The sequence below is a fragment of the Corvus moneduloides genome, chromosome 2, assembly GCF_009650955.1.
Source record: "Corvus moneduloides isolate bCorMon1 chromosome 2, bCorMon1.pri, whole genome shotgun sequence".
Classification (NCBI taxonomy): Eukaryota; Metazoa; Chordata; class Aves; order Passeriformes; family Corvidae; genus Corvus; species Corvus moneduloides.
Window position 1 is genome coordinate 109,322,035 of NC_045477.1, and position 20,169 is coordinate 109,342,203.

Genomic DNA, 20,169 nt, shown 5'->3' on the forward strand with positions numbered 1-20,169 from the left:
TGCAGGTTGATAACTTTAAATTCCTTGTGGTTCTTTGTTAGCACGATCTGATATTTCAGACCCTCTTTAGGCATCGTTATTGTATTTGAAAAATGACCTCGTTTTTATCCTTGCTAACAGGTATCTGCAATACTGAGTCATATCTCACCTGTATTAGAAAGTTTTTTTCAGCTGAAGACAAAAGAAGTATTTTTCATTATTGTAGTTCTTAGAATGTTTATTGGAATATAATTTCGTGTTGAAAGAATAGCATCAACAGTCTGTAGCCTTCCAACCAGAAGATAGAATTACTGAAAGTGATTTAACACTAGGAAAGATGATGGAAGATCTTGTTTGTCAGATAACTCTGGATACCTGATCTCTCTCACAAACCTACAGTTGTTGCAAATGACATAAAAACAGTGGCATAACTTTTTCGTGTTACACGTCACATCTACCTATTTGTCAAAACGTAAATAATGTGTAGGACATTTATCTGAAGCCATACATCTGTTTTTATATAAACAGATCACATTTACTGCTTGGTCACATTACAAAATCTTCCTAGAATGTTTTGGTTAAACTGGTTTTCCATTGCTTTGCAGTCCTCCAACTCTCTGAAGGCATCGTACGAGGAGTGGCTGCTGACGTACGGCTTGAGCGTCTCTCCCTTCCACCTGCGGTGGCAAACAGCTCTCTTCAACCGCCAGTTCTACAACTGGGGGAGATGGAGACCCAGATTTCTCTACTTATGGTATAAATTCTGTGTCTTTTTTCTTCTGTCAAATACGGAGTCAACAACTGAACCACATTGGTGCCTTTCAGCATTAGAAGGGCAGTGGATAGACATGGTTATTTTAATAGGCTAATGATAAAACCAATTAGAGTGGTTGCTCTAATTGTTCTGTGCCAGTGTAAGTCTTTCTCCTCTGCTAAAAAATACATAGTTGTAATACAGGTTGCATATTGCGATACTATAAAGCTAGAAATCCTTAAACTATTTGTACCTGTGGTTTGAACTATGCGTAGTTCTGAAGAGTACAGCTGTTATGTGCAATACTGCATACAGAAGTAGATCTGAAAGCAGCTTCTCGGATCCTAAATCACTTCCAACGCTGTACACTTAGCTTTCCCAATCACTAGAGTTTACAAAGTACTCAGAGACAGTTGTGTCCCTGCAGTTAGTCATTGCCCAGACATTCAGCAACGATACCTGCTCAGAAGCATCTTGCTCACCTTCTGTCTTTTATCTGCCCGCACCTTTCCATGCTAAGGTTGCACAGTGCTGGGAATGGGTAGATAAGTAGGCTGGTTTAGTATGGATGCGCCTGGACTGGTTTAGAAAACTATTGTTCAGTTGCTTTCCTAGCTTTACTTTGTATCTGCTCTGAAAATATAAAGTGAGTAAGGTTTGAATTTCTTTTCATTTCCTGTATTGCTACCCTCAGTGAGATAATAATAAAAGAGAGGTCTGCTTCATATTGGTTTCTCTAGTATGTAATGATTTTGTAATAATCAGTCTGAAATAGCTCTATATCAATTACAATTTTTAATGTGTATGATTTATTACAGTATAATGTTTCCACTAGTGTCTTTAATTAACATTACAAGTACATGTTGCTTAAAATAAATCTACTAATTCCCTGTGAGCTCCATTAAGGATGATAAGAGAACTCTTACAGTGTTGTGAGAGGAAGGAGGACTGGTGGTGAAGTGTTCCAGTTATAAAAAAAAGTTATGACATCCTTCAACTATAGGACAGTGTAAATTAAGAATAATAATAATGCTAAATAAAAATTTGTCACTAGGTGGAGTGACATGAATTGAAATTATTTTCAACATTGATTTTAATGGAAAATAAATTGGTGAGAAGAACAATGTAGCTTAAGAAATTGGTGTTAGTGTGGTCTTGCGGTTGTATTTTTTAGTTGTTCTTTAAAACAGATTGTCTCATTTATTGTTCTTTAGCCCCTTTTATTGTTTGTGAAAAAGATGCAAAATGTACCGAAGAAGCTTATATATATAAGTACATAAGCTGCCCTATCATTTGATCCAGGTCTCTAAATATGTGATGGTGTGGTGCAACATGGTCAATTATACATTGTTAGTTATGTTTATATATTCATATAAATTTAAATATTCATAGCTACAGACAAGTTACACGTATTGGGTAACTGAATAAAAGTATTTAAAATTGATCAGTATATGGTTTGGCTGTAAAACATTTATTAAACACGGACAATGTATGTTGTTAGTGTTATTACTATTTATTATTATTACTAGTTTCATCTAGTATTTTTGTACTGGGTTGTTGATGAATTGTGGTTGCATCATGTAAGTTTTGCCCTGTGTTTTGTGTGCTAACTTGTGCTATAAAGCAGAGATTATACCCTTTTTTTCTTGAGGCTGTGCATTGTTGAACTATTTGCTTCTCTGTGTAGGTTCAGCATAGGAATGCTGTTTGGAATAGTTGCCATGTTTGGCTCTGTTATTCTGCTGGGAAAGACCCTGCTGCAAACACTGACCCAAATGCTCACTGAGGCTCCGAAAGCCCAAAATGATCGAATGCTGCAAGTTGTGGTGAGTGTTCCCTCCTTGGGTCTTTGTTTGAGAGCTGTGAACAGATCTAAAGCAGCTTCTTTATGGGGTATAAAATGCTTAAATATTCCCATGCAAGAATAACCCAACTCCTGATGTTCATCTCGATGAAAATGCGCTGGTGTATTACCAGCCTTAAAAATGGGGGAGTGGGTATAGTAAAAGGGCAAATGAAGGCAAATGTGGAAGAGTTTATATTAAAAATTCTGAGGAGTGGGAATTGGATAGTAATTTTGAAAAGCCCTAAATTATAGTACTAAGAATATAAAACTGAGTTAAGAACTCACTTCCTGTGACCTGTGCAGTGTAGAGGCTCTAGTGACCCTAAAGTTTGCAGAGCTCATACATATTGACAAGAAAACACAAGTTCTGTTTCTTTTAATACAATACAAAACAGCAGTGGAAAAGGAAAGAAGGGCAAAAAGCTTTGTGTGATAGTAGAAGCAAAGATTCATTAGTGATGAAGTATTTTTTGATTCTTCAAGGACTTATGACTTAATTTACAATGTGAAATTTCAAGTGCTGCTTCTGGCAATATCTACGTAAAGTCTAATGATATATTTAATTGTTTTATGGACAATATATTGTATGGATTTAGAATGGAATGTATTTCACAGGATAGGAGAGACTGCAAATGCTGTCTTTTTAATCTCTTCACAAGGCAGTAATGGAAGAACTGACATTGCCATACAACAGTTTTAACCTGGAAGGATTCCTAGTCACCTTTTTTATACCAAGAGTGCAGTCTGGCCAAAATATATGGTCACTTTCCAGACATTCAGAAGGTCTTACGGGATTACTCTGCCTTCTGCTACATGGCTTAAAGTAGAGGTGCCCAGCCACGTTACTCTATTTAAGTACTCAGCTATTCTAGTGAACAGAAGTTGAGAATTGTGTGCAGACAAAACAGACCTTCCTGTAAATGCTAAACTGACTGCATGCAGCTAGACTTACAAAATGGCATGAGTGCAGGAAGCCTGATTTAAGCATGTTGCATAATCTCAGTGCCTTTGGATGGTTGGGTCTGTTCCACACAAGCAGGGTGAATATAGAGAGTGCAGTATGTGTTGGCAAAAGCAGGCAGTGAGACCTGAGGGAGGACCACTGTCACTGCCACTGCTGTCCCCTGTCCAGAGCCTGCTCCTGAATTACCTCCAGGGGCAGATAGGAGTGGGCAGTCTGTGCATCCAGGAGGGCACGAGCTGAAGATGAGGCAGAAAATTTTGTAATTTACGTTACAACAGGATCTCTCCTAACCATTCTGGAGTAAGGAAAGCCTCCTTTACATCTTCATTTCCTAAGATCATTATATGGATCCATCCACTTTTGTGACACCAGAGTGAAGTGGTCATTGACAATATATTGCTTTTTGGAGGAAACAACAGACACAACCAAAGTAAAGATGAGCCTTTGGAATGAATCTGGTGTGAACTGGAACAATGAAAGCAGAAAAGCAGGATGATGTTCACAGTTCAATGTGGAATTATTTCCTCTGTGACTGCCTACTGGCAATATCACTGCATTCAAACCAAGGATTGACTGGCACTGAAAACAATTTAATTTATAGGGATAATGTAATGCCATGTGTGTGGATAACGTTACTTCTCCTAATTTGAGTTGTGGTTCTCTTCCTTTCATATCTCATTATTTCATTTCTGAATGGTCACAGTTGTGTAATTTTGCCTTTAGCGAGTTTCAATGTTCTTTTTAAGGGGAATGTGCTAGTATAAATTGACACCAAAAAGAGACTTACGTGGTTGGAAAGAGGTGAAGAACGGCTTAGGAGGACCTTCTCATTTAAACTATTTACTTGTATTTGACTGCCTGGAAGAGAGCGAATTAGTTAAAAAAAAAACAACAACCCCCCACTTTTTCTTTTTAAACTTAATTTTAGCCTATGGCATAAACCTGTTTAGCCTTTAGCCTCTGGCTGTGGAGAGAGGGAGAAACAGTTCTGATTATATCTTATTAAGATTTTTGTACACTTCCTATTTTGTTCAGTCATGTACTTGATTTAAAATACCTGTCTGTAGGTAACTGGGCTGTTTCTCTTCAGGTGCCCCCTCTTGTGTTGGTTGCCTACTGACAAAAGTAGGAAAGAGGCAGAGTAGTTACTAGCAAAGGATCTTCTTTTACTAAAGGCATTTCCAGAAGGCCATAAAATACAAGACAGTGTGGTTTTTAACAAAATACTGCTATTGGTTTCAGAGCCCTTCATGAGAGGTAGCTTCTGTTTTAGGTGAATCCTAAAATAGCTTCTTTGACGTAAAGTCTGAAAGCATCTGGTGCTGTGTTCTAGCAGGCTGTAGTCATGGTGGAATTGAGATAGCAACTCTTGCTGTTGCCATCTGTCCTCCCATAGCAGAGGCAACACCACTGAAGTGATGCATTAGTGCCACCAGCTGATGATGTAGTGCAAGCAATGATGTTTAACAAATAAAGTGTAGCTGTCTTTCATGCTGTGAGGTACCACAGTTGAGCCAGTTTAGGTAGATACCTTGGTCATGATCACACTCTAGACAGATTTGTGAGATGATTAACATTAATGAATCCTTTTGAAGGATTTATTTTAGCTAGATTGTCTCAACAACCTCTTGTAAAGTTCTGCTGCATGGGTAGGTAAATGCATTTTACTGGGGAATGTGCAGGACTGAACAAAGGTAGAATTCAACCTGCGTAGCTGGGATATGCAGCCTTTTGTTTTCCACAAGGGTGGTTTTTACAGAGTTCTATAGAGAGGCCAGGAATTTTTGCCCACAGCATCTCTTTTGTGAAACTGGATTGCAGTTCAAGTTATGTTCACATCAGTTGTTAGTGACTATACTGGAGTGCAGCCTGCCTAGAGTGGAAAAAGCTGTAGGTCGGACAGGAGAAATGTCCTAGAGCAAGCAGCAGAAGTGGCCTTATCATCCCACTGCAGCCCAGGAGCTGAGGGGGAACGGAACCAAGCAGTATTGAAGGTCCATCAGGAGGAAGAAGGGGATGGGTCCTTATGCTTTGACTAGTGGCCACTTTGAAGCCTGTCTGGAAGCAGTTGGTGTCTCATGAGAAGCGCAGTGAAAGACCTGGGAGTGGTGGGAATCCACAGCAACAGGAAGAGTATGAGGGGCCTGTGTATTGTGTCTTAGGTAAATAAAAATAGTGTACTCATTTCAAGGTGGGGGTTTTTAAGGTTAAATTGCCATGTGTAGACTACCAAAACCTGAACAACAGATGAAAATTACCTTTTTCTTTTTGACCCTGTAAACTGGGATAATCTTGTGATTTGTATAGGGAGAGTGAAGGGAGACTGACTGTTCAGCTGTCAACTCATTTTTGAACTTCTCATGTTCATTCTGTTTTAAGTGCCATAGAGTTTTTATTACTTTCTTTGGAAAGGAGGATCCTTTCTATAGCTACATGACTGGCTGCAGGAAATTATAAACTAATGCTCACAGTGCCAAACCTGTTTCATTTGAGTGGAAGTCTGTGTACATTTTTATAAACTTCTTGAGCTTAATATAGAGTAGGACACATTTGGTCAGTGCTGTGGTGAATAAACAGGACAGGGAGAGGGGCTTTTGTGCCCAGAGAGCTATTTAATGTTCATCAAAGAATATGTATTTAATCTACTTTAAAATACACCGAAGAAGTTGGTAAAAGAGATACAAACTGATAGTACTGCATGAGAACAGCCCCTCTTCTGTTGTGGGTCTGAATAAGCTGAGTGAGAGCAGCAAGCTTAGGAGCAGAATGATTTGTCTTTGTACCTCTTGTTTTCCTCCTATGTTTTGTTTTGTTGTCATGCCCACATCAACAGGTGCCTGGTGTCAATTTGCCCGTCAGCCAGCTGACTTATTTCTTCTCTGCAATCCTCATCAGCGGTGTGATACATGAAGTCGGCCATGGGGTGGCAGCTATTCGGTAATACATCGCTTTTCTCCTGCTCTGACAACAAAGCCAAATATTCCAGAGCACTTACTCACCCGTGAATGTTGTTAGCACTGCTTTGTTTTAACCAGAGAGAGTGTGTAGTCTGTAATTCTTAGCTTCCTTAGATTTGAAGCTCGGAAGGGTGTACAATTAAAGAAGAGTTTTAATACAATGTCTGTTGTACAGATCATGAGAAAGGACTTTGGCTTTGCAAATATAGCATCAGGTTTAAAATACTATTTTTTTCATTTCTGCACCTGTGGCACTTGAAAAGAACTTGTGCTCTTGCACAGTGATACTTTAAAACAGATGTTTAATTGATTTGTTTAAACATAGCTTATGAAACAGCATATGAACAGGTTGAAGCAGTAACTCAGTCAAATGTGACTTGCCCCTGTTAACCTCAGTGATGTATTAGTTTTGATCAAAGATTGTATTTTTAACGTCCTTAAGTGTGATAATTACTTCACAAAAGTTATTTGACAAGGTTAGTCATTACTGTTAAATGCCACTTCAGCATAAGAAGGTTAAGCAGTGATTTCTGGGACTGATGGTGAGGTGTCCTCTGCATTTCTCCCTGACAGCATCGTTATCTGTCCTATTAGCATGAAGCCCTAAGTTGTTTCTCTGATTTTCCTGAGTGTAGGGAGTCATGACTGCTTTTTAACCCATATACTACCTTTTTTACAACCCCAAGAGTTCTCACTCAAAGGGGTGGTTTGGGACCCTCTGTGTTTCACATGCTCTGCTTGTGTTTCAGCTTTTTTCCCTCAAATATTCACAGGGAGTTTTCTGTGGAGGATGAACCTTTTGCTTATCCCATCACAGGAAAAAGCAACAAAATTTTCTTTCTATTACATGTTGCTGGCAGACTGCAGAGAAGCTAGGTGTTACTACAGAGCTCTTTTTAAGCAGAAGGAAAGAATAATTCTTGTATCCTAGTGGTGTGATATCTTTATTCAAGGTCTAGAGCAAAAACTTTGAATGTTCAATTTTGGGTTACGTTTTCATCAAAAAATTGTTTCCCAGATATTTCCAGAGGAGAAATTAGTTGCTCCAATGTACCTTGGCAGCCAATGTTGCTGCTGCTGTTTTCTGCTTGACTTTTTTATTTTCCTCCTAGCACAGGTTGGGTCTATAGTGCTGTTACTGCAAATCCTCAGGGTTTCAACTTTACTAAAAAGCTGTGCTGTGGGCAAATTTTATTATTCTGGCAAATCACTTAGCCCTCCTGAAATCTAATACACTTTTGCCCACCTCAGTTCAAGAGAGCATTAGCTGTGAACTACAAGAGCTTAAATATTTGAGCCTTAGCTTAGTCAAGGCTTGTACCAAAAAAGTCTTGTTTGTCTTCCCTGTGTATCTTCTACCCAAGTCATGAAATCCTGAATTTAAACTGCCTATTATTAATTGGTAGCATGGGATGAGTATTAGTGTGTGACTTAATTCTGAATAGATTGTATAATGCTTTGTCTACTTTTGGTGTATATACATATTAATAGATAAATGTGAATAAATAAAACGTTAGACCCAGTGTATTGTCTCAATGAAGATATGGGATTAGCTGATCTGTGCCTGGTTTGTCGTGGAACATGATTGTGCCATGCTTCTCTTAAGTCCCTTATGCAATTTCTAGCTTCAAAAAACCTTAATGTTTTTCAAAAATTAATTTGATTTTTCAAAAATTTAATTTTTAAAAAAAATTCCATTTAAAAGTAATTGCAAAACCCCTGAAAAAAAAAGATCCTATCTGTATAATAGTGTCAGCTACAAATGTTTTTAAATAGAATCATAGAGTGTTAAGGTTTGGAAGGGCATTAGCATTTGTCCTTTTAACCTCTTGACTTGTTTTCATTTTTTCAGATGACATTTCCCTCATTTTTGTTAGTTTCCAATGTACTCTAAATTCCATTTAGGAGAAACAGAGGAATTAAAAATTCCAGAACTGTGGAAGTGTTTCTTTAAAAGGAAAGCAGTTTCTTCTTGCAAATATTTTTACATAAATGGGTTTGAAACTGCTTCCTACAAATTACCATTTTTTTTACCTAAAAGAAAAATTACCCCAAACGTTGAAATATATCTTAACATGAAGGTTGGGTGGGTTTTTAAAAAGTATTTTATGTGTTCTTGTTACCAGGAGACAGAAAAGAAGTTGAACTTATCCTTTATGTTTTTACCAAACGTACAAACGTATACTTCTTAGAAATGGCAAGTACTGCAGAAAACATCCTTTCATTTAATTATCTTTCAATTACTGATAGTATCAAAAATAAATTAGTTTTATAATAAAATTTTAGTCATTCTTGTCAAAAAATGTGTGCTATGTAGAATCTCTTCAGTTTTTCTTTTGTTTTTTTGCAGTTACACTACTTCATTTTTCTTTTCTTTTTAAGAGAACAAGTACGATTCAATGGATTTGGGATTTTTATATTCATTGTCTATCCTGGAGCATTTGTTGACCTCTTCACAACTCACTTGCAGCTGATATCTCCTGTCCAGCAGTTAAGGATATTTTGTGCAGGTAATAGTTTGTGCTTTTTTATTAAATCTTTGCTTAGCACCATTACTTATTCTAAGGCATCATTTGTGAATCTTTGATTGAGTATTTAAGGTTTAGAATGAATAAGTACCAAAGCTTGCTTCTCTTTACCTAATGCTGATCCTTCTGTTCTGAACCTACATTGGCATCTCAGAAAATCATTTAATCATTGCTGTCCTTATTGAGCTGCTTTCTGGGCTAGAGATGTCAGTTTCTAGGATCTTAAATGAGTACCAATTTCCTGTCATGAAAAATATTATTATAATCTAGATCCAATTCAGAGTAGTCATGCATAAGAAATTCCAGTTGTGTGGTTGGGGAAAAAGTGGGGCTTCTGATCTTCCTCTCATTAGAAAGAGCTGTTACACCAGATGCAGAAGTTCCTCTGTCTTTTTTGTTTGTGTATTGCTTGGGATATTTCTGCATATCATATGGCCTAAGTAGCAAAACCTTGGAGCACACAAGCTGGGAAATACTCAGCCAGAATGGTGGTATGAGACCAGGACTTCCTATCACAGGTCAACATCCTTGAGCAATTCACTACCATTTTCTGCAGTAGGAGCAATCTAATTTTCAGTAGTACTGTGAGTGGTTTTCACTGACCTGTGAGTTGTGTTATTGTACAGGTCACCGTGTTTTTATGTTGCCATCAGGAGGAAATAAAGGTTAAAACACAAACATCCAAAGAGAATCATACCTTGTGGCTCCAGATGATCTCCAGATATTTTTGAATTGATGTTTTTTGGTCTCTGGCTACTGGGAAGTAGAGCCTGGTTGCTGTGAAAAGTCAAACTGAGACTGTATTGTTCTGCCTGAACCACTTGTATGATTATTTCTAGAGACAAAGGTGGTTCCCAAAGAACTGAAATAGAGATAGAAAAGTTATCATCTTGGTTTAGTTCTTGATACTGATGTTTTTCTGTTGCAGGGCACAGTAGGCTGGCAGCCAGCCTGTTGTAATGTTTAGTTACCAACATTGTTTCTTGACTATTGTATCTAAAACATCGTATAGAGGGTGGACATACAGAACCCTTTAGCAAGCATGTTTTCAAACTTTCATAAATCAAGTAAATAATTACAAATGTTAGGTAAGTAAATATATCTGTATTCCAAATACCCTAATCAACAAAAATCATTCACTACAATAGGCTACCTTTTATGAAGCCCTGTTAATCTATTTCCATTTCCATCTACTGTGAGCAGAACTGAAAGAAAAGGCATTCTGAATTTCAGAATGGGTTGATGTAGTGCATTGAACCTGAGTTGATAGATTCCTGAGACATTATCAGAAAAAATAGAATTCTAAGCTGTAATAGAAAATAATTGCTTGCATGTTTGATGACAAGCAAACACCTATAATAATTTTTCATGTTTCTTGGGAAACCTGAAATAGGGGAATACAAGGCAGGAGCAAACATGTTGCAAGACTGGTTAGCATGAATGGCTTGTTTTCAGTTAGGTGTAACAAATAAGTGCATTGTTTTACAGTTTATGATAGATATGTTTCAGAACTAGGATGTTTGATAATGATAAAATGTGATATTCAGTAAACGACTGAATTTGGTTTTATTTGTCAGAACAGTTGGATGAACCTATTTGTGGTGTTCAGAAATTTGAATTTAGAGAGACATACTCTCAGATTTTTGTATGGCAGCTATGTAACAGAGCTAGACTAGAGGCCAATACCAAACAGTCTTTTTGCAGTCCAGCCATAGTCTGGAGATTAAAAAATATATTTGTTGTACAGCAGATGGCATCATGAGTTCAAGAACAGGAAATGAGTGTTCTTGTAAGACTTGTGATATTTACAGTTATATATATATATATAATTATATGTAATTCCATGCCTGCTAGATAGATGAAAACTGATTCTGTGCAGCACTTTCTTGTAATTAGTTCAAATATTTGTATTATTTTCTGAGATAATTTTGGTGGTTTTTTTTTAATTAATAGTTAATTATTTTGAGGTTTTTTAGGTAGGGTTGTGTAAAGTGTCCCTTTTAAATGTAAGGAATTAGGTATCCGAGAATGAGGCTGTTTTAGCAAGATGAAGTTGAAGGTAAACTGAGCAATTGCCTCTACAGGTATTCTCATTTTGAGCATTTTTCTGTGGATCACCTGGGATGAGTTTGAAACCTTTCTATCTTAGATATTTTGCTGTATTCCACCCAGCAAATGGTGTCGATTTTGGTAGCAAGGCCCATGTTTCCTAGATGTTTGAAAGTATTCCTTGTTACTCTCTAGCAGTTCCATCACCTCTTTTTTATTACTACTGTTTTAAGGATTTTTTCAGTTTATTCTGTGTAGCAGCCACACTGGTGAAAATAATTTTGTTTCCATTTTACATTTTTGTCTTTTGTTAAGCTGAAAAAAGATAAAAAGGTTAAAACAATAAAGTTAAAATATTTACTCAGTACTTCTGGATTTTTTGCGCATAAATGTGTCTATGTGAAATAAGGAGAACTGATTACAAAAACATTTCCTCTATCTGAGTTCCTTTCCATGAGATACAATTAAAACTATAGAAAGAAATAACTTTAAGAAGCATCTACTATGGAACTGGCAACAAATCCTTACTTCAAGAATTCCAGAAATGTCTCTCATTTTTGCAGCATTAGAAGTGTAAAAGAAGACCAGATAAGATGTAGAGATAGACAAGGGAGATAAGTCTGCCATATGCTATGATGTCCGTGTTATATACACTGCAAGAAAGTTTGAATATATTTTTAAATATATTTACTTCAATTCCTGCCCTGTAACTGCACTGTAAATACAGAATTGAATAAACTTCTCTTAACAAGATGAAGCCCTGTAAGAAGGAAATAAAGACTCTTCAACATTGAAAAGTTTTCCTGCCTTGTTCATACAAAAGTTTTTGTCTGAGAACACAAACTAAATGAGAAAATTTGTGTAGTGCTGAATGTGGAAAGCCATAAAGCTTTGATGGTGAACGCCAACTGTGTCCTATGATAGTGGCTCATTGCTTCCTATGGAGAACCACATACTGTGAAGATGGCAATTGCAAATATGTTCCTCAAAATAATGTGTCAGGAAATGCTGATTGTACAACTTAGTTTCTTGATGGGGTTTTAGGTCCATATTTTCTTGTAGAAAAAGTCTTTTTTCCAAATAATTTTCTAAATTCGTTTGGCACATATACATGCAATAATTTTAATTTAAATAATGTAGATTACCATCACAAATACTAAATTGCAAGTAAATTTCAGACATCTTACTCTCTAGGACAAACAGTATGTATTCAAAAATAAGCCCATTTATTGAGATTCTTTAATTCAACAGTTTATTGTGGTAGACGGTAACACGTAATACATTTCATTCTGTATTTTAATAATTGATTCAGAAGCCCAGTTTTTCTTCTGGGTACACTGCCCTCTGATACTTAGAAATGTAGTGGTACATGAACTCTCATCCTGGTGGAGTGACACCTTAGAAATGGATGTACTGCTCCCCTGTCTTTTTTCATAGTATAATTCTCAGGGGCTTAGAGGTTTCTCTGAAACTCCCTTACAATGTGCCATCATAGAAGCTAAAGTTTGTAAAGTAATCTGTGTACTCTTCTTTTATGCCTGTGTTCACAAATTAACTTTTAATTCATTCTTACAGTAATTATTTCAGGAAAGTTAATTAGAAGGCAGCTGTAGGATCATTTCCAAACCAGTTTTTTGTTATTAGTGTTTATTTAGAAACTTTTTTTTTGCCTTCTTTTTAGGGGTATGGCATAATTTTGTTCTTGCTGTTGCAAGTTTCATGGTTTTGTTTCTGCTGCCGGCCATTCTTTTCCCTTTCTATTACACGGGTGTTGGGGCACTTGTCACTGAGGTCGCAGAGGTAAGAGAGATATTTGCTGTTTCTATATTATACGCTTTGTGACCTGAAATGTACCTGTATCTCTTAATGTCACAATCAGATTTGGTCAGTGCAGCACTTTGCAGAATCTAATATATTGAACCTCTTGCTGTAAGTTTTCTTCTCAGTCTCATGTATTTTAGTATCAGTAAATAAAGGAACATGGTGTGAATAATGATAGACTAATCAGCATACTATAAAACTGTTGAGACATTTGAGATGAGTTTGCAGGTTTATTTCTGGGGATTTTTTCTCTCTTTTTCAGGATTGGCACAAAGCAAATCTACCGGAAACTGCATTATCACTCCAGTTACTGCTATCTGTTTTTAATGTTAAAGATTATTTTGAGCTGATTTCCTTATTTGGTCAGCTGAAAGCAAAGTAGAGATAGACTTTTGGGATTCTGGAAAAGAATTATTTTTTTCTGACTTAATCAAATACAGCACAGTTGAATAGCAGAACTGAAATGATCCTTCTTGGATCTGAAAGTCAACTGATAAAACTCGGGAGAAAGTGACATTTATTATGTAATATTACCTTTGAAAGTATTGGTACACCTGCTTTCTTGAAAAGTTCAGAGTATTAATTTAAGTTTCTTAAACTTAATATGTTATGATTTTTCTTACCATTTTAACCTGTATGAAAATAATTATTCAAATTTTCAGATGTCTCCAGGATACTTGGAGACTTCCCTTTCCCTCCCATTTCCCCCTATTTCCCACCATTTTTTAGTGTCTTAACCTAAAGATAGTATTCAGTAGAACTGTAAACAAATCCTTGTGGTTTTAACTATAATAATATGACTGACTTCACTGTTTTTCTCAGGATTCACCTGCCAATGGACCGAGAGGTCTTTTTGTGGGAGACCTTGTCACTAACCTACAAGATTGCCCAGTTTATAATGTGGAAGACTGGAATTCCTGTCTGGGAGACATTTCAGAGAAGTCACAGGTCGGCTACTGTGTAAGTGCAGCCACCCTACAGCAATTAAGCTTTCCAGCTAGAGGTATGACTTAAGGTGCTCTCCTCATTATTTTATATATTAATTAATTTATATTTTAATTTTATCATGTCTTAAAGACTATTTTGGATTTAGAATTTGTTGTTGGGGTCAGATTTCTTGTAAGTGAAGTCTGCTGTCCTGTTTTAAGCAGTTACCAATGTGCCATGCTGTTTTGTGGAAGCTGAAAGTGAGGGAAGGCTAGATAGAGGAATTTCTCTTGTCTTTCAGTCATTCTGTACAAATACCCTGTATGATCTGCATAATAAAATTTGCTTCTTCAGGATATTGCTGAACTTGGTTCTCAGCAGTAGTACAATTATCTCTTATCTCCTCTAAGTTCTGTTAAATGGATCAACTCAGTGATCTTCTGCAGATGTAAATTCCACGGGTTACCTCACAGCTTTGATCAGCATGATGTTGCAAATTGTATGGTTTAACCCAATGATGTGCTTTATTATGGTCACTTCTTCAGATATGTCTCCCTATAGGGTTTTATGTCATTGCCCATAAACTCAGTTTTGTCTGGATTGCACATACTGCTTCTGGAAGTCAGTCTACTTCCTTCTGTTTCCATTTATACGTTAGAGTGCTTGTTGCTGTAAGGGCTTACCTCCAAAACCAAAAAAAAAAAGAAAAAAAAAGAACTGGACTAAACTAGAACGATAAACAAAAATCGAGTAGAACAAAAAGGAACAGTCAAGTTAAATTGACTGAGTGTCTTGTGACATGCTCTGAAGCTCTCTAAAGTTTCTTTCATGAAAGCATTCATGGAAACTGAATTCCAAAGGTAAGGGGCTGTTGCTGAGCAAAATCTATATGATGCTATTCAGAGCTTTAAAATTGTCACTGCATTTTTCCATCATACTGGAAATAAACAGCAGGTCAGGCAACTCGACTGTCCATGGTTTTGATGCATAGTACTTTCGTGAGGCTGAAAAAGGAATTTTTTTTTTTTAGTACATAAAGAAAGTGATCTTATAGCTGGTACTAAGATAAATATTTAAACTGGAAACTAGTGGAGTATGGGTAAGAACCTGCTTTTAGAGATCTGACAGTTTGGATTATGCCCCTGAAGAGGAGGGCAACTTTGGCACCTGCTTGCAGCTGGGCAGGGATGGCAAGAACCAATTCTCAGATGCTGTGGGTATATATATCCTCAGATTCTGCTGTTCTCTGAAGTGCAGTTTCAGAGTCATGGGTAATAAAACTGCATATTCTGCAGATGAACCAGTCCCATTTAGAGTGACATACTAGAGGCTTAATGCTGGAGACTCAATATTGCTTCCAAGCCTGGTTGCTGTGTTGTGTTAGCAGCACAGTGTCCTCACTGCTGCCTTCTAATCAGACCAGTCTGTCTGCATTTTTGGAGTCATAAGCCTCCAGCAGTGAGAAATATTCCTCTGAAATTAAAAGAACTCTGGTCTCCAGCAGTTGTCATTTGTCAAAATCTTGACAGTTCACAACTTGACATAAATACAGAATATTGATAAAAATGTATATAGCAAATAGACTCCATCTAGTTGACTATAAAACAAATGGAGAGTGAACTATCTGAGTATGAAGCTAGAGAAAAAACAGTGCCCTAAGGATCTTCTTGAAATTAAAAAAAAAAAAAAGTGTTTTCAATGTAGTTTAAAAGGAAACTAATATCATGGTCATTCAATATTCAAAAATATATGTCGTTTCTTAGCCTCAGGGTACTTGAAAAAAGGTTTGTACAGTACAGTGCATGCACCTGTAAGCCCCAGGCATACAGCTCCGTGTCAGTGGACTGCAGGTTATGCAGTGATAAATCAGCAACCAGTATCCCAGGCTTGATGTGCTTAAGGAAGGGACTACAGTTGCTGTGATACAGATCCTTACTGTGACCATTCTTGTGTGTGTGTGTGTGTGTGTGTGTGTTTAAGCTGTTGCTGGACAGTAAGTTAGGCTTAATTCATTTAAAGAGCATATGTACAAAGGTTCTTTACCAAGTTAAATCATGGTTTAAAACATCATTTATTCACTGCTGCAGCCTTCAAGGCTTGGAAAGCTTTCAGAATCTGAGTCTTGTAAAGGCTTTCATGATTTAAAAAGTATGTTTTGAGTCTTGGCCATTTCCATAGCCAGCCAGTGAAATCAGTACAGTAGTAGCTAACAAATTTCTATTCCAAACGTTGGTGTAGGTTAGGGGCAATGGATATAAAAGTGTTTTGCAACTTGTAATGCTCAAAACATTGCAGTAGTAGATCCCCAGTATCTCAAGGAGATTCCTTAAGGTGAAAAAATCAGTATGTGACATGATCGAAATCATGTAACATTCACACATATTGGTGGTGAAGCTTTATTTTTAGTTACGACTGAGCCTCACCTAGGCTGTATGAATTACTGTAATTCTTGAAGGCCATAGGATGATTGTTTTACTTCATTCAGAGACTAATTTTTTTCAGGAAGTTACTATAATACTGATTATTTGCTCTATGCCTATGTTCTTTAGTCTACAGAAGACTTGATGGCACAGTTGAATGTTGTAGTAACAACAGCCTCACAGACATTTGCTTTTCATACAGCAATAAGTTGGACAGCCATCTGGTAAGTTACTTTAAACTGCTAATTCTCTTTGGTAAATCTAAATTTTTTTATATTAAGTTAGAAATATTTACTGACACTTAGGCAGCATACTCAAGAATATCTACAGTTTGTAATAAAGGTATACATGTATACTATTCTCCCAATTATAGCTTAAAAAACCACAAAACATTAGTTTTGATTTTTCCCATAGTCAAACAGGGGGTCTCTGGAAGAATCATAAAAAATCTTAGACACCTCATTCCTTTAGGCAGAAGATCACCTCAGTCATTTTCAGTATTCTGGATGCACAATACTGGTGAGAAAAAACAGCTTTTGAGAAGAAGGTGAAATTGCTTATTTTGGTGTTTCAGTCTTTAAAGGTATTGAGCACTACATGGAAAGCAAAGCCCTGGACTATCAGTTCGGTTATTTTGTCTGAAGCCAGCAGTGCTACTCCCTAAATTAAAATAAAAACATGCAGGAGAAGGTCCTAGAGATTGCCCAGTTTCTCAAAATGAGGGGCCATACTTGAATATTTTTTCACCATGTTGATGTTCTTGTCACATAGAAACGTAAAGTTTCTCTGTAGGATTTTGACTTACTCCCTTATAAAAGGGTTTAGCATTGTTCCAGTGCCTAAAGGGGCTACAAGAAAGCTGGAGAGAGACTTTTCACAGGGGCATGTAGTGATAGGACAAGGGGGAATGCCTTTAAACTGAAAGAGGGCAGGTTTAGATTAGATATTAGGAAGAAATCCTTTACTGTGAGGGTGGTGAGGCACTGGCACAGGTTGCCCAGAGAAGCTGTGGATGCCCCATCCCTGGAAGTATTCAAGACCAGGCTGCATGGAGCTCTGAGCAGCATGGTCTAGGGAAAGGTGTCCCTGCCCATGAGTGGGGTTGGAATGAGATATCTTTAAGGTCCCTTCCTACCCAAGCCATTCTAGGAGTCTATGAAAATACAGAAATGTTTGTTAAAATACGTGTTCCATACTGACAGTGGTGGAATATTTCTGTTCATTATAAGCAAAAGAGTACAAGAATCAACTGTGTAAACTTTTCTACATGTACCAGTTTATTATTCTTCTGAACTCTAGTGATAAATACCTGAAGAAATTCAAATAAATTTGTTCCAAATCTAGTATGTTTACAGTTTCTACAGTGGTAAACTTCCCACTCCAGGGTGTTTTTGTGGTACTTAACCACTAAGAATTGAACACATTCCAGCAATTCATTGGAAATATGGCAGTGGCAGCAAGATTTGATACATCACTATCCCTTTGAGCCTTGGCATTCTTGAGCTCATAGCTGCTACTTATAAACAGAGGAGAAATAAAAACATTCAGAAGCCTGAGACCTTGTGGCTTTCAAGTGTCCTTAGACTGGCTGTGAGTTTTTGAAAAATTATTTTAAATGGTCTTCGCAAGCTATGCAGCAGTTTTTGAAGTGTGTCTTCTCCCTCTCACTAGATTAGAAGGAGTTTGTGTCGAGGTTAATGGTGAGGGTCTGACACTCATGCATTTATGGGGAGTGCAATGATCAGGCTGAGAAGGTAGAATTGACTGTTTTTTTTCCTCCTAAGACAAACAGTAGATTAGGATTCCTTGTTTCTGTTTTTAGAACAAAAGGAAAAGTGTCACTGAGATTTTACAAGAGATGTGAAGGGGAAAACTAATTTCCTGTTCCCTTCTGCTGTACTGTCTTTGGCCTGTGGGGAGCAAGAAAGATCTGGTCTGTCAGACTTACAGAGTGAAAGAGTGTTACAGGCAGGGGTTGGAGCACAGCACTGCATTGAACATCCTGTGTTCATCTTAGTTGAGAATGGTTTCTTAGCTATCACTCACCTGGTAGATTTGTTGGTTTCTTTGCTAAAATTTCAGCTTGAACAGGTAAGTCACTAGGATGTTGATACAGGCTCTGTCCTTTAGAAATCACTGAACTATGTTTAGATGCCATGATTTTTTGTTGTGCATGTGTGTATCTTTCTAGAAATTCTGGTTTGCTTTTATTTTGGTATATGTATACACCCTCCCTTCCACATTGCACAAAATATGGAATGACTGAATATGTATCAGGTAGAGATTCTTCAGGATTTGACAACAAAAAACTAGGAAAAAATCAGATTTCAGCACTTCATTGGCTTATATCAGTGAGACATGTCTTTGCTTTAAAAAGGCATATATAGTTCCTTTTATTTTGATCTGTTGGAAAATACCTTTACCTTTCATAATCTTTTTAAATGCCCTTTGCAGTATGCCTGTCTGCCAGCACGAAAAGTTATTGAAGCCAGCAAGGTTTGTCGAACCAACGTGGACTGCCATAAGGACTTTGTTCCAAGCTTTTGTGTAACTCCTTCTTTGGAGAACCAAACAAGGCTAATCAGGGTAAAGCATCCACCCCATATTGACATGCTATATGTAGGACACCCCATGCATCTTCAGTATACAGGTTGGTATTATTTATTGAAAGTTTAGCAAAAACAATTTCTAATATGGTTTTCTTTGCCTGGCTGCTTAAACAAGGTCTTGGAGTGCTTCTTAGTTGATTTGTTTAAAGCAGAATGCATTTATTGTTACAGCCAGTGGAGAGACATGGACTACTCAGGCCTAAAATGAAATGTGCACAGTGCAATGAGTTACGAAGGTAATAGAAACCATGTGTGGTATGAGATGGTTGTTTTTTCAGAAAAGTATGAAAGGGCTATTTCTAGAATAGATCTTATTCAGGTTAGTAATAGGAACCAGGTACCTGCATTTTCCTAACACATAAATGTCTCAAAATGCTATTGTAAAATCTGTAGGGCACCGTGCTCCAACACTTTGCCTGGAATTTTAGAATGACTGCTTAAATCATACCTAATAACCAAGTACCTGCGACAGATTGCCGTGACTACTGAGCCACAAGTGTTTTCACAACAGTTTTTTCCTTATTTATTTTTTCATTTGACTGCTCTAAATTAAATAACATACAACATTTGCTAATACATTGGAGCAATGGCGTTTTCGTTGGTGTTTGCTCCTGAACAGTAATTCTGCAAAAGAATTGAACCTGCCGGTCTTTCAGAAGTTGAAAAAGAATGTTGTTACCTTTAAAGTGGTAGTTCTTCTTGAAGAAGTTACTTAGTGAAAATACTGTTTGCATACATGTAGGAATATAATTGTGAGGTGATTTACCCTTGGAATTCTACATAGAATGTATTAATTTGAAAGCTAAAAGCTTGATTTTATTACCGACTTCACCGCAAATGCAATCTGTGCTCTATGTTCCCTTTGGAAAAACACCAGACCTAAAATGATAGGACCATGGCTTGGGTAGCAGGCAGTCACTGTACAATCGTAGAGTTTCATGGATTCCAATGGAACAACTAAATATTTCAGACTTAGCTTTGCACTGTACAATACTGACTGGGGCCAACCGGTTTGGTGTGCTTTTTTTTTTTAAATGTGACTGATCAGAATGTGGTAACTGGTTTTTTAGTTAAAATAAAATATAATTTCTTTTGCTACTGTGTGAGCTTTGAAATAGGAATATGTTTTGTAGTGAAATGAAATGCCTTATTCTTTAGTGTGATCTTTCTGCCTGCAGGAAGCATTACTTTTTAGAGTAGTGCTACATTTAACACTCAACACGATACGGGAATTGTAGTACTAGTACTATGACTTTATTTTCTCTAGAAATGTCACTAAAGTAGTGTTTGAATAACATTCTAAGATTATGCATGT

General features: G+C 37.0%; 1 protein-coding gene across 2 annotated transcripts in view; it reads left to right on the forward strand.

Annotated features, from left to right (window-relative positions):
* Nucleotides 1-20,169, forward strand: part of MBTPS2 (membrane bound transcription factor peptidase, site 2) — a 41,306-nt gene that overhangs the window by 4,555 nt on the left and 16,582 nt on the right. For both annotated transcript variants that reach the window (XM_032100812.1, XM_032100813.1), the window contains 8 exons: nt 585-733; nt 2,421-2,559; nt 6,377-6,480; nt 8,883-9,010; nt 12,759-12,877; nt 13,721-13,901; nt 16,375-16,469; nt 18,700-18,895. In XM_032100812.1, the coding sequence (XP_031956703.1) occupies nt 585-733; nt 2,421-2,559; nt 6,377-6,480; nt 8,883-9,010; nt 12,759-12,877; nt 13,721-13,901; nt 16,375-16,469; nt 18,700-18,895 (1,111 nt within the window). The remainder of the gene's footprint in view (nt 1-584; nt 734-2,420; nt 2,560-6,376; nt 6,481-8,882; nt 9,011-12,758; nt 12,878-13,720; nt 13,902-16,374; nt 16,470-18,699; nt 18,896-20,169) is intronic.